Source organism: Passer montanus, unplaced genomic scaffold (assembly GCF_014805655.1).
Source record: "Passer montanus isolate IOZ18808 unplaced genomic scaffold, ASM1480565v1 scaffold58, whole genome shotgun sequence".
Taxonomy (NCBI): Eukaryota; Metazoa; Chordata; class Aves; order Passeriformes; family Passeridae; genus Passer; species Passer montanus.
In genome coordinates, this window is record NW_024370816.1 from 2,862,235 (window position 1) to 2,875,068 (window position 12,834).

At 37.6% G+C, this 12,834-nt stretch overlaps 1 protein-coding gene across 4 annotated transcripts in view; it reads left to right on the top strand.

The window, feature by feature from the left end:
• Nucleotides 1–12,834, top strand: part of KCNT2 (potassium sodium-activated channel subfamily T member 2) — a 115,417-nt gene that overhangs the window by 87,992 nt on the left and 14,591 nt on the right. For 2 of the 4 annotated variants that reach the window (XM_039726327.1, XM_039726328.1), the window contains exons 22-25: nt 14–85; nt 2,819–2,953; nt 7,127–7,238; nt 10,937–11,038. In XM_039726327.1, the coding sequence (XP_039582261.1) occupies nt 14–85; nt 2,819–2,953; nt 7,127–7,238; nt 10,937–11,038 (421 nt within the window). The remainder of the gene's footprint in view (nt 1–13; nt 86–2,818; nt 2,954–7,126; nt 7,239–10,936; nt 11,039–12,834) is intronic. The other 2 variants (XM_039726329.1, XM_039726330.1) reach the window with 1 other exon arrangement.

Genomic DNA, 12,834 nt, shown 5'->3' on the forward strand with positions numbered 1-12,834 from the left:
ATCTGCTGCTTAGGCCAGATATGCATTTTCTGGATGCAATCTGTTGGTTTCCAATGGTTTACTACATGGTGGGCTCTATCGACAAGTAGGTGAAATAACTGTTAGCAAACTTACCTTTGTAGTCTCAGTGGTTTGTTGTGTGTCTCGTCATTGCATGTTCTGGTGGGTGCGTGTTGTAGTTGGAGATGAGCTTTCTGCATGCATAGTCTGTGTCTGTGTGCTGTAATTTGGGATTTCAAATTTCTGATTTATTAAGGAGCTCATTAAGGAAAAGCATGACAGGGAGCACAGGTTAATATGTTCAAAAACATAAGATTAACACTTAGGTGAGTTCATATGCTTCTACAAATGAACAGATTATAGCCCTGATTCTAGTGTCAGTCTGTACTGAGTTAAAATTTGTTGGAATTCATTGACTCAGGTTTTGTAAAGATAGCTACAGGATGTAAACAGTCTTGAATGTGTCCAAAAGTCTTCATCTTCCACTACTTAAATTATCACTTACTCCTACATTTCTGTCTTCACCTCTGCTAATATATGTTTATGGATATAGGTTTAGCAACAGAATTTCAATGTGAAAATCAGGCAGAAACAAGAGAAGAGCAAGGACTCATTAATATTTTAGTAAACTCCTCTGTGTAGATTGTAAATTTAAAGAAAACTGCTTCACTACATAGTGAATGCTGAACTGGGGCTGCAAGCCCATAATATTAATTCCCCCCTGTAGAAATCAAAAAGCTTATTTCCTGCTTCTAATAGTGATAGAGGTACAGGTCTACCTTGGTGATACCAAGTTCTTGCAAGGTTCACAAAGAGCCCACAGAAAGGTTGTTTACTTCACATTCTCTCCTATAAAGCAAGAAAATGTCACAGGCTATTAATATTTACTACTTCATTAACTCTTAATTACATATTAAGTATAAAAAGAACTCATAATGGGAGAATAATTAAATTGTTGCCTTTTTCCCAACCTGGAAATGAACATGAGATAATTTTAGTAAGGAGGTAATATAAAAGGAAAAAGACAAAACCCAAATGGCATCAAAATGTATACTCAAGAGGGAATACTCAAAGTATTCAAAATAATTAATAACTCAGATGTTAACCTATTTTACTAATGTAAAAAAATTGAACTTTCTTTAAATTTACTGAGTTTATTTCAAAATGGAAATTGCCAAATCCCTCCCTAATGTGTTTTGTTGTTCTTTCAGAATTAAATACAGTTTTGAAAAAATGAAGCATGTAGTCTTTGGAATAAGTGATTATTCAGAATTCAGAAGTTCACAGTAATACCAGCATGAACTTCTGCATCTTTTCTGATGCAAAAATCACTTTAATTCCTGGTGCAATAAGCAACTGTAGTTTGTAGAGGGTTTTTTTGACATGTGTTATCATCAATAACAATACTTCTAAAAACATAGTTCATACATATTCCCTGTGTTTTCCTCACCATGTTTTTAAGTCTTCTACAACTAACAGATCTGATCTATAGATAAGAAATACATTGTAAAATGTGCAAATTTTCCTTTGTTATTTAAGGAGTATAAAATACATTCTCAAAGTACCACCTACTATCTATAAGTATCTAAAATATTTATCATTTGTTCACCCGCAATTAAGTATCATCATCTCTGAGAGAAAACCACCAAAGCAATGACTTTCATTTACCATTCTTTTTTCGTTAGAAGTAGATGGCTCACAAAAAAAAACAGGTTTACCAAAATTCACAGCAGAGATGCACTTCATCAAAATATGTAAAATAGTAGATACCTGTCCCCCAGTCCTTGGGTAGGATTTGAGATCTGTAACTGAAGAGATTTCACAGTTGTGTAGAAATCTAGTCAATCTTGAGAAACCTTTAGTTAGAGGCAGCTGAGAATTAGAATTATAATACTTTAACATTAGCATTTTTCAAATTATGCACAAGCCAGCTGAATGTAACTGCTGAAATAAGAATAATGTTGAGCTTATGAAATATTGAAATGCGGAAAATCTGGGTATTTCAGAATATGCTGCTATTTTCAGGGATCACCTGAAAGTCTGAAAAAGCAGAAATACAGATTACTCAGAAAAAAGTTTTGGACTTCTACTTATGCATTGCAGTTGTTCACAGATCACATAAAATCAGTTTTTCTTTTGTTGTAGTCAACCATTCAAGATATTGCACAATTTCCAAAATAATGGTATAAATTCTTCCAAAATACATTGTTAAAAAAACCCACCACACTTGTCAAAAAGTGCTTAGACTCTATGGAAAATGTTGTTAAAACAGCTGAAGCATGCTTCATTTTGGAGACAAAGCTACAAGGCATGATGAAAACTGTAACTCAGCTGTCTGTGAGTGCTTTCTGTGGTTGGGCTTCACACAAACATTGTCCAGCTGTGCACAAAGTTCTGCTGCTCTGCAGCTGCTCATAAAAGCATCCTGAGAGCATTCCAGCTAATTTATTAACATTTTGAAACCAAAATAAATCTGTGGGAATGACCAACCAGGAGCATTTGTTTGGGTTTTTCTATTGTCAGATGTAACTGCAATGGAGCAAGTTGTTGCAGTGGATAAGGCCAAAGTGTTCCCAAGTAACTATTAAAGGCTTATTTAAAAAAAATAAATTGAAATAAATGTATCATTAACAAAAGAGAGGGGCTGTAAGAACCTACTGAAGTAGATTCTATATTCTCTTCTACCAATTGAGATGTTGTCCTTGATTATATTAGAAGTTGTTACACAGCTGATCTGCAGATGCCATCCATGGCTGATCTTTCAGGTGTTCCATATTTAAGTTGCTTGTTTCTTTCTCCCTCTTTCTCTTCACAAAAGCCTAGATGACTTACTAAGGTGTGGGGTCACCTTTGCAGCTAATATGGTGGTGGTGGACAAGGAAAGCACGATGAGTGCTGAGGAAGACTACATGGCAGATGCCAAGACTATTGTGAATGTCCAAACCCTCTTCAGGTAAAGCATTTTTGCAATCTATCTACACGTTCTCATTAACTGTGAAACACTTGATGACTCTTGTGCCAAGAACTTTTTTTTTTTTTTATTCTACTTAAGTTTTCCCTTGCATGAATTTGTGTCTTACATAGGCAAACTTTTCCCCACCCTGCCTAGCAATTCACTTAGAATCCTGAGGTATTCTCCTGAAAGTTCAGATGAAGTGCTTTGCATCCCAAAACCAGATAATCATTTTACAAGTTAGCTGTCAGGTTTACAGGAAGGAAAATAAAGTTGCTCTTGAAGACTTGGGACAAAAGATAGTTGAGAAAAGAAAATTCACAATAATGCTAAGGCCTGTATGAAAAGCAGATCCTTCTAATGCTGAAAGGTAAGCACTGCATCGCTGTGAAGTTAGTAGTAAGTGTTCACATTTTGAATATTTAGTTTTGCACAAAAGTTAGGTTTTTAGGCACATATATACAACATTACATATGACAGTAACTTACCAAGAGTCAAGAGTATAGTATGGTCAGTCTAGTAAAGAGGCTGAGGAGGCTGTGATGAAAATGAGATTTGCTGTTCCTTTTGAGAACTCTCCTCATTAAAGCCTTGGTGTTCAATATCTTGGTTCAGTGAGTATGAAGAAAATGTGTCACTTTGAGCGGAGACAAATATTATTTTCTTAATGAAAACATCCCCAAAATCTCACACAAAACAAAACACAGTACAGAATCAGCTGTGAAATGCCTCCCTGATTTGGGGCTTAAGCCTAGCACTTCCTGGTGTTCATTCTAATAAGACCTGGAATGATTCAATGTTGCTTTTATTGCAATTACCTGTTTTACCTGTGTCAAACCTTCCTCAAAAGACCAGAAAGAGATGCACAGTAAATCGATTTGAATCCAGTGGTTTAGAAAACTGAGCTCGTTAAACTACAATGGAGCTTTTTTTTGTAAATGCAGCTCTGTGACAATGCAGTTAAATGCTCTTTGCATTTCTGCATGTGCTCAAAGGAAGCAAAATCTGCATTGCACAAGAATCATTAATTCTGTCTTTTTCCAACATTTCAGGTTCTGAATTGGTACCTGATACTTGCACAGGTGTGTGATTCATACTCACACCTATGAAATTGGGGTTGAACCTATAATTGAACTTCATCTGTGCATCACTCACATCTACTCCTAACCACAGTGCTAGGGTACTCACCAAGGTTTCTCACATATGTCAGTTTTTCTGAAATACAGTTTATCCCCAGATGGAAAAAGGAGTGGTATCAAAAGTAAAACTTCTAAACTAAAACCAATTGGTTTCTCCCCTAGTTGTGTTTTGCTTTGTAACAAACAAATTACATATTATAGGTATGCCATTAGATGTTATTGTACACTCCTTCAGTTGTCTTGCACACTGTTTGCAACTAGGTGGCAGCTTTAACTCGTGTACAAACTCTGTGGCTGGTTCAGTATTCTTATAATACTGCATATTTACAATCAAAGTAAATGAAAAGAAATACTTTGGTTTAAGACTTAAGAACACTTTTTCATAAAACTTGGTAAACTTGCACAAATAGTGTACTGTATAAATGTGGTTTTGTTTTTTCCTCCCCTAGAACACATATAATAATTTCACTGCATTTTTATATTATATAAAAGTTGTAGAAATAAGTAAGCTTTGGGAGGAGGCATAAGATAGTGGCTTTACCTGTTCTACAGGATAAACTACATATATTGCACTAAGGTAAATAGTTTTCTAAATAACCTTTAAAACATACTGAAAGCTTCTTCATTACTTGTGAATAGCTAATAATATCAGAAAGTAATGAAGAAGAGACTGGACATGGTAGAGAGCAACAGCACTCGACACCAGCTGTAGTGTTAAAAGGGGGATTTTAAACCCCTGGATTTAATATGCTGTTTTCAATGATACCACATCACTGACAAAGATTCCACTTTGGTCTCACCAGTGGAACCATTCCGAGGGTGCAGGCTGATCTAAACACCCCTGGTGTGAGCTACTCAGGCCTGAAAAAGCCACGTCAGAGAGCTGCAGTAACCCAGGCTCCTCAGCCCAGGCTGGCAGTTCTCACACACCAGTTGTGTCCTTATTCCTTGATTTACATAATTAGCAATCCTGCTTTGCCAGGAGAGCGTGCTCCCCACCCTGGCAGGCAGAGGCATTGTTTATAAGGACAGGGTTATTAGCACCTTTAGGGCTGCAAGCTGTGCCATCCCAATTAAAACTGTGACACAGCACTGACGTACCTGACATAGGAGTACAGAAGTGTGACTCAAATGGGCACGCTGACTAAGAACAAGTTATCACTGCTTAAAAATAAAAGGAGAAATTAATAGTCTTGGACTACACCTTAAGATGCTTTTCACTTCTTAAAATTAAACAGGAAGCCAACCACTGAGTCCATGTAGACAGGTGTGAGCCCTCCTCAGGAAAGCAGCACATTTCCTCAGGCAGTAGTTCTGTACCACTATAAAGTTTTATTAGTTAGCCTCTTTCAAATCCTGCAGGAAGCCAGCAGTACACCTAACAGGTCAGTGTTTTGGCTGGTATCTAGCTGTCATCACCAATTCAGAGATAAACCAAATGAGGTGCTGTGATGGCATTGCATTATTTTCTGGGTTTGTCCTTGTGGTTTGGGAAAGAACTACATGTTTCTCTTGCTTGTCTGATACCCAAATATGAGTCCAGTAGCAAGCCATGCCTTCCATCAGGCTGGTGGGGGCTTTCTCTTCCCTATCCAGTCCTTTCTTGCTAGAATGGGTGATAAGAGAGAGATCTTTGCCCAGAAGGAGCCTGCTCCAGTGATAAAAGCTGGCAGGCAGTGTGCCTTACACCCAGGGCAAGATGTAATCTCCCCCTGATTTCCTGGAGAGCAAGTTCCCCTAATTCAGCTAAAAGGCACTTGTAAGTACAATATTTCACCAATATCAATTTTGAAACTGATTTGCTAATATAAATCAGTTTTCGTATCTTGATGAAGGATATGAAACCATCTTTAAGAGAAACATAGCAGCCTGCATTTTTTCCTGCTGTGTATATTTTATCATGAGATCAGATTTTAATTTCCTATATCTCCTAATTCTGAATTCTCTAGTGTTAGTTTTCAAATACAATGTGGGATTAACACATATTGGCAGACAGTCTGGATATACATTTCCCCACATTTAGGCTTTGTGTGAATTGCCAATTCACTGATGTTTCTCCCTGCAAAAGTGAGGGAAAAGGACAAGACTTGCAAAAGGGTGCCCTGAATTCCATTTGACACAACTTACCAAATGCTGCTTCAATGGAAAGTGAGACACAGGCCACGTCAGTGATGTAACTACAAGTTATCAGCTGTACTCAGTTACCTTTTGCTGAATGTAGATCAGTATTCCCAGGGTCAGCGAAAGAGGCTACAAATGTACATCTCATTTTCTGACACAAATCTGTAGAGGAAAGATTTAAATAATAATATGTCTTCAATTCCAACTTGTTCTTTATTTAAATAGCATAAACTATGATTTTTTTTCTGTTTCTGGAAACCCTGAGTGCTGAAGAGGGGCTCTGGAGTCTGCTTCTTGAAAATCTGTGTAATTCAGCCAGTTCACAGTTGAGCTTTCTTCACTGCTTTTAGTTACTGGAAGCCTGAATTGGTGTTAAGTTATAAATATTTTGTATATGTAAATATTTCAAAGTGAGAACATAAGTATACATAAACATACATTTTCTCAGCAACTCCCACAAGTGTCATTTTTCATCTATATTGCTCAGACTGTAGTCACAGCATACAAACAGACCTCAAAAAAGATGAACCAACTGGAAAGGGTACATAAATCAGTCATACTTTACATGCAAACAGGTACTAAGTACAAGCTTTAAACTTTTGCATTTTTTGTTGTTTCCTACAGATTTGCCATATTGTACCAATCATTAAATAAAAAATAATGAAATAAGTTGTTTTTTCTAGCATTTAAGTATTTTGTGAGCTCAGTGTGTGCTTCTTGGTGAATTCTACTGAGAATGTGTTTTATTTTCCTCTGCTGTTGGACCAGCATTTCACTGGGCCCAGACCCACCACAGTTTCACGGGCTTCATTTAAAACACAGACATGAGCACAAGCTGCAGCTTTATGCAGAGCCTTACATTTGTGATCTGTTATGATTAGAAGTATAACCACGACATTCTTTTAAAATGCAGGTTGTTCTCCAGCCTAAGCATTATCACAGAGCTAACTCACCCAGCCAACATGAGATTCATGCAGTTCAGAGCCAAAGACTGCTATTCTCTTGCTCTGTCCAAATTGGAAAAGGTAAGGAGATTTGCCTCCCTCTGCCCTCAGTTTAAATGTTATATTTTTATTACTTTTTCTGATTTTGTAGTAAAGATTTCAAAACAAGTGAAACAGTGAAATGATTTATGTTTGTAGAGCTACCATAAAAGATAATTTTTTTCCAAAGATTTGCCCTCATTTAAGAATAAAGTTTGTTTTGATTTAATAATTTTACAATATAATATTAATCAGCCAACTCTGGTGGAATTTGCTCAAGGAAAGTGAAATATTTTTGGATATTAAATATTTAGAGCTGATGTTGTTGTCCAAGAGGCTGACCCAGGCAACGAACACGGAACATCTTTAGACTGACTAAATGCTTAAAACATACAGCTTTTATTGTAATGTATTTTTTATTCCTCTTAGTTTTAAAGGAGCTAATCGTGTCTTCTGTACACATTTCTGTGTATCTGTGGGAGATATTGCCATTAAAGGGATGGTTTGAGAACAGTAATTGCTCTCTGTCAGAACGATGAGAGGGACAGCAATACTACTTAAATGTTACCTAAAACCTTCATATTTGATATGTATATTTGGCATTTTCAAATTGTGGAACTGTGGCTGTATGGAGATTAATTAATCTGCTTGTTCAAAATACTGTTACTTAAAACAGGTGGAGCATAGGAAGTAATATTGTGCATCTGTTTAAGTCTCTAAACTCAAGAACAATCCTCCTTCTCACAAATCTTCCCTGGTGATCTGATCTACCCACTGTATTCTGAGTTTGTGAGAGACAAATAATATCACTGAGACAGTCTTCAAGGGCAGAAATCCTTCACTATATTCTTTTCTTTCTCCCTATCAGTCGATCAATCAGTATGATTGCTGGGTTCTCTTGTGTACCCTCCCAAGTGGTGCACCTCAGATATCTTACATATCTTGGTCAATTTGAACTCATGCCAAAATCATTACCATTATACAGATTTAACATATAATTTGCATTTCCCTAGTTGTACCATAAATTTCCTAGATTTTGGGGATTTCACAGTTCACTATTTACTGTACAATATTCACACAGGTAATTTTGATAAATACTTCATGGAAAAAAAGAGCCTTTCCATAGAAACTTACCTTTGCAGTGTGGTTTCTTACAGAGGAATTGAATGCTGCAAAAACTCAGCCTGTGTAGATGAGAGGATAAGGATGAGAAGTAAATCTTTTACTCAGCTGAGTATCACACTTACATGTACTTATTTACACAAGATGTAAATATCTGGGTGGCCTTTAGTGACTTGTTATCTTGGCATGAGGGCTTGATTTTGTGTTTAGGTGGTGTTCTGACAGAGACATAGCCTGGAGAGCTATGAGGAAACCAGACAAAAGTTACAGAGGAGCTGTTTGTGGCAGAAGGCTCGGCTTTGCTGGGATAATGCCACCCCCAATGCCCCTTAAGGTTTGCCCCTGTGGCTCCTCCACTTCCTCCCTCCGTTGCAAATCCACAAAGGATAAGCCAGAACTGGCTGGAATGTTTCAGGGCAACAAGGGCCAGCAGCTGGCTGGGGCCTTCAACACTGTGTTTCAACCAAGCTTAATGTCTTGGTGTACTGTGACTGACAGGGATTTTGAAATTGTTCGTTAACATATTCCTTTAATCCAATTGCAGTTGAATTCTGGAATTCTCTGTGGGCTGTCTATTTCAATGCAGTGAAACCAGGATTTTTTATCTCAGTTCTTTCTTTCTTTACATAGGCTCCTTAATTTTTCAAGCAAATATTCTGGAAATACTTTAACTTCTTGACTATCTTATTAATTTATTGTGCAAAAGTTGTGAAGATAGGTTGGAAACTGAACATTTAATAAACTTCCTATCCAAACTATGCTCTGCTGAAAGAGAAGTAGATAAATTATCTTAAACAAAGAACATTTTCTTGATTGCTCTTGCAGTTGCCTGCTGTTAATATTTCCCAGTCACTTCATCTTAACATTTGCAGGAAGAACTTCACAGGTGGTGCTGTAGTTCATTTGATGTTTCAGAACTCCCTCATGCAAAATGAAAGGCAATTAAAAACTCCAGTAAAAATTACCTAAAGCAGTCAAACATACAGTTGCTTGTTATTTCTGCATTAAGCGCCTCATTTTCAGAAAGACTGAGAGTGTCAGGCAAGTTGCCTTGAGGTAGCAGTGAAACACACTTGCAAAATTGGCTTTTCAACCTAATGGGCTGCAGAAGACAGATACACAAATCAGATGTCCATCTGCTGTTGCAGCTGCAACTTTTCTCATTTTAGAGATAAATAAATCTGACAGTAAACTCAGCACTGACACAGGAGAAAGCAGTGGCCTTTATACAACAGAGAAAAGGAAAAACAAAACACCCACACTCTAAACTTGACATCTGTGTTCTCCATTTGTCTTGCATAAGAAAAAAAATGAGATAACCACTCCCTCTTTCTTGAGAGAAAGCCTTTGTAACATTTTGGATAGGATTCAGACTTCAGTTCGCTATGGTTTTTTTCCAAGTAAATATTGCAGGTGTTGCTGATAAAAATTCTAAAGTTGTAAGTGATCATTTTGAAATGAATACAGGTTCCTATGTCTTTTAATCAAACCCAGTCCTATGATTTTGTATCTTCCATGGGGATAAGGACATAGATGTTAGGTGAGCAGAAATCTATCTGGATGGCCCAGTATATATGCAGTGATTTACATACAGCCAGGTTGCTTTTTTAACCTTCAGGATGGAGCCTCCTATTTCCTGTCCCCATTTTCTTTTCTTTAATATAATTCAGGTATTAATCAGATTTGAATTAACATTAAGTAATAAAAAGCAATAATGACCTATGAGTTATAAAAAGAGATTGGTACCTCTTATTATTGGTATCTTATTTTACAGAGATCTCTAAAAATTTACATAAATTCTAAAGCTGTACAAGCAATTAGCACACAAATTTGACTGTTGAACTGACAGGTTCGTAGGAAGTTGTTCCAGATCAACACCAGAAAATCTATTTGCTCTTTCCAAGAAAGTAGGATTATATTTCTCACAGCTCTCTTTGAAGCAAGAATAAAGGAAAAGCAAGGCTGTAGAAGAGATGGAAGGAAACTAAACCAGCCTGGTTTCATTGTATGAGGGTCAGCAAGGCCAAGGGCCAGGCCCTGCCCTTGGGTCACAATCACCTCCTGCAGCACTGCAGGATGGGGCAGAGAGGCTGGAAAGCTGCTCAAGGATGGGGGTGCTGGTTGACAGCCTGAGCCAGGGTGTGTCCAGGTGGCCACAAGGCAAATGGCATCCTGGTCAGTACCACAAAGAGTGTGGCCAGCAGCACCAGGGCACTGATTGACCCCTGTGCCATTTCTTCCATTTGTACCAGATTCTGTTCATGTTTCCTGTTCCTAGGAGACTTGCTGGACCAGGATGACAGTCCACTGTCAGCACCAAGGAATTGGAGCAGGTTAACAGGAGCTAAGCACAGTTGATATCCTTCCATCCTTTTAAAACTGATTGGGTGGAACATGCCCATGCAGTTTGAGATGTGGTGACAGAACAACATATACATTGATCAATGTCTTTCAGCCTGAAAAACTGCACCTGTTGAACAAAGATGCTGCATACCTGTAGGAAGAAACTGTGTTGAGAGCAAAGGGATTTTACACTTTTGACTTCTTTCAGGATATCTATTCATGTTTTTGTTACAGTCTGTCAATAAAAATGTTTTCTGTGTTTTATTCCTTAACAGAAAGAGCGGGAGAAGGGATCCAATCTGGCATTTATGTTTCGACTGCCCTTTGCTGCTGGCAGGGTTTTCAGCATCAGCATGTTGGACACACTGCTTTATCAGGTGAACAGTAAATGTGACTTAACACAAGTATTGCCATCCATTTTATTGTGCTTAATTGCTAGATGACCCTATTTTCTGCCATAGGATCCATTAAAATGTGTTTGTACTGGGAACAGTCAATGGCAAAAGACAATGGAGCATGCTTAACATATTAGTTCAGTTATCAATCCCAAAATCACCCTGTGAGTGCACAAAATCTGAGGTTACATAATGTGATACTGTTAATGTACCTCTCCACAGTCAAATAGCTTGGATAAGGCCTACATAAATTACAGTTTATATAGAATAATTATGCTTGTACTCTGCAATAAAAAACACAGTGCCCACACATCATGTCCCTAACAGAAAGGAACAGAATTACTTTAAAATGTAATTTATTAATCTCCTGCATTTGCTGATAAAGACCTCAATTACTAAATAGTGTCCTCTCCTCTAACTCATGCTGACTAGACTTGCAGAGGCTGTGTCATTACACTGTAAAGCAAGCCATGCTTGCCCTTGCAAGGGATGCACTGAGTGGTTACAAAGAGGCAGTGGGGGAAGAATAGGCAGCAATTCAACCTTGTGGCTCAGAATCCAGGAAGTATTGATGACATGAGAATCAGGGAAGAGCACAGCTTCAGAGAGTTGAAGAAAAAATGTCAGAAAATACAGTCAGGGCAATTTGAGGCAGTAGTTGCTAGTTTCAGGGTGGAAAATTGGCCAGTATTGCTCACCCTTCAGCAGTGCCCACATTTCTGCACACTGACACACCAGGATGCCCAAGGAGCAGCCCCCAGCACCACCCTGCAAGGATCAAGGCACACAACATGAGCAGGAAAATCACCATGGCCCAGATCATCCACTCACCTGAGCAGCCTCCTGCCTTGCCTCTACCTGGGGATAGCCTGTGGAGCTTTAGTACTCAGGTGGAAAACGTCCTTTCAGGGAAATTAATTTACTCGGTGATTTGGTGCATGAAAGGTGTTCTTTCCTCACAATTCTACTTCCAAATCAATTTCCTGAAGGCAAATCCAGCATAAACAGAAAAATTCCTGGAGCTAAACTTTTCACAAGAAGCCATTAATATATAAACCAGTCATGTATATGGGCATACATATTTTAAGGTTCTAGAAATAAAGGTATTTGCATATAAAACATTTCATAATCATGCCCCAGAATATCAGCATCACATACCACAATATTAAAAAAGAAATATAGTAAAACATAGTAAATAATATAGTAAATACAGTAAAAATACCAAAGACATATCTATAGAAACAGATCTGTTAATCATCAGCAGCCCCTGCCAGCACATAAGTGACTTCAATATTTTATATTTGCTCCTAGGCATGAATAATCATGTAATGACTTGACAGAGTAACACCATTCACCAGAAAGTGTTTGAAACAAAAAGCCTCACACGTTCATTGTCACTTTAATTCCACCCGTCCTCCTTTGAACTGTTACTGCTCATAGGTGAATTGTCATTTTTCTAGAATTATCTTTCTTACTCCAAGTTAGAAATTCTATAACAGCAGCTCTTTTTTCTTTTTCACAGTCCCATTTTCTGTCTTTTTCTTCTGCAAGAAACAGAGCAAATGACATGGGGCACATCAGGGTTCAGCTGGTGCTTCCCATTATAGGCTGAAAGAAAAGCCTTTTAATTATCTTTAGGACAGTGACTGAAAAATGAAAACTTGGTCTTGCAAATCCTGATGAATAAACTTGTTAATCTAAATTAACATGTTAATTTATGAAAATTCCATGGCAGAAATGATGCTGCTAAGATAACAAACATGTTTAATTTGCAAACA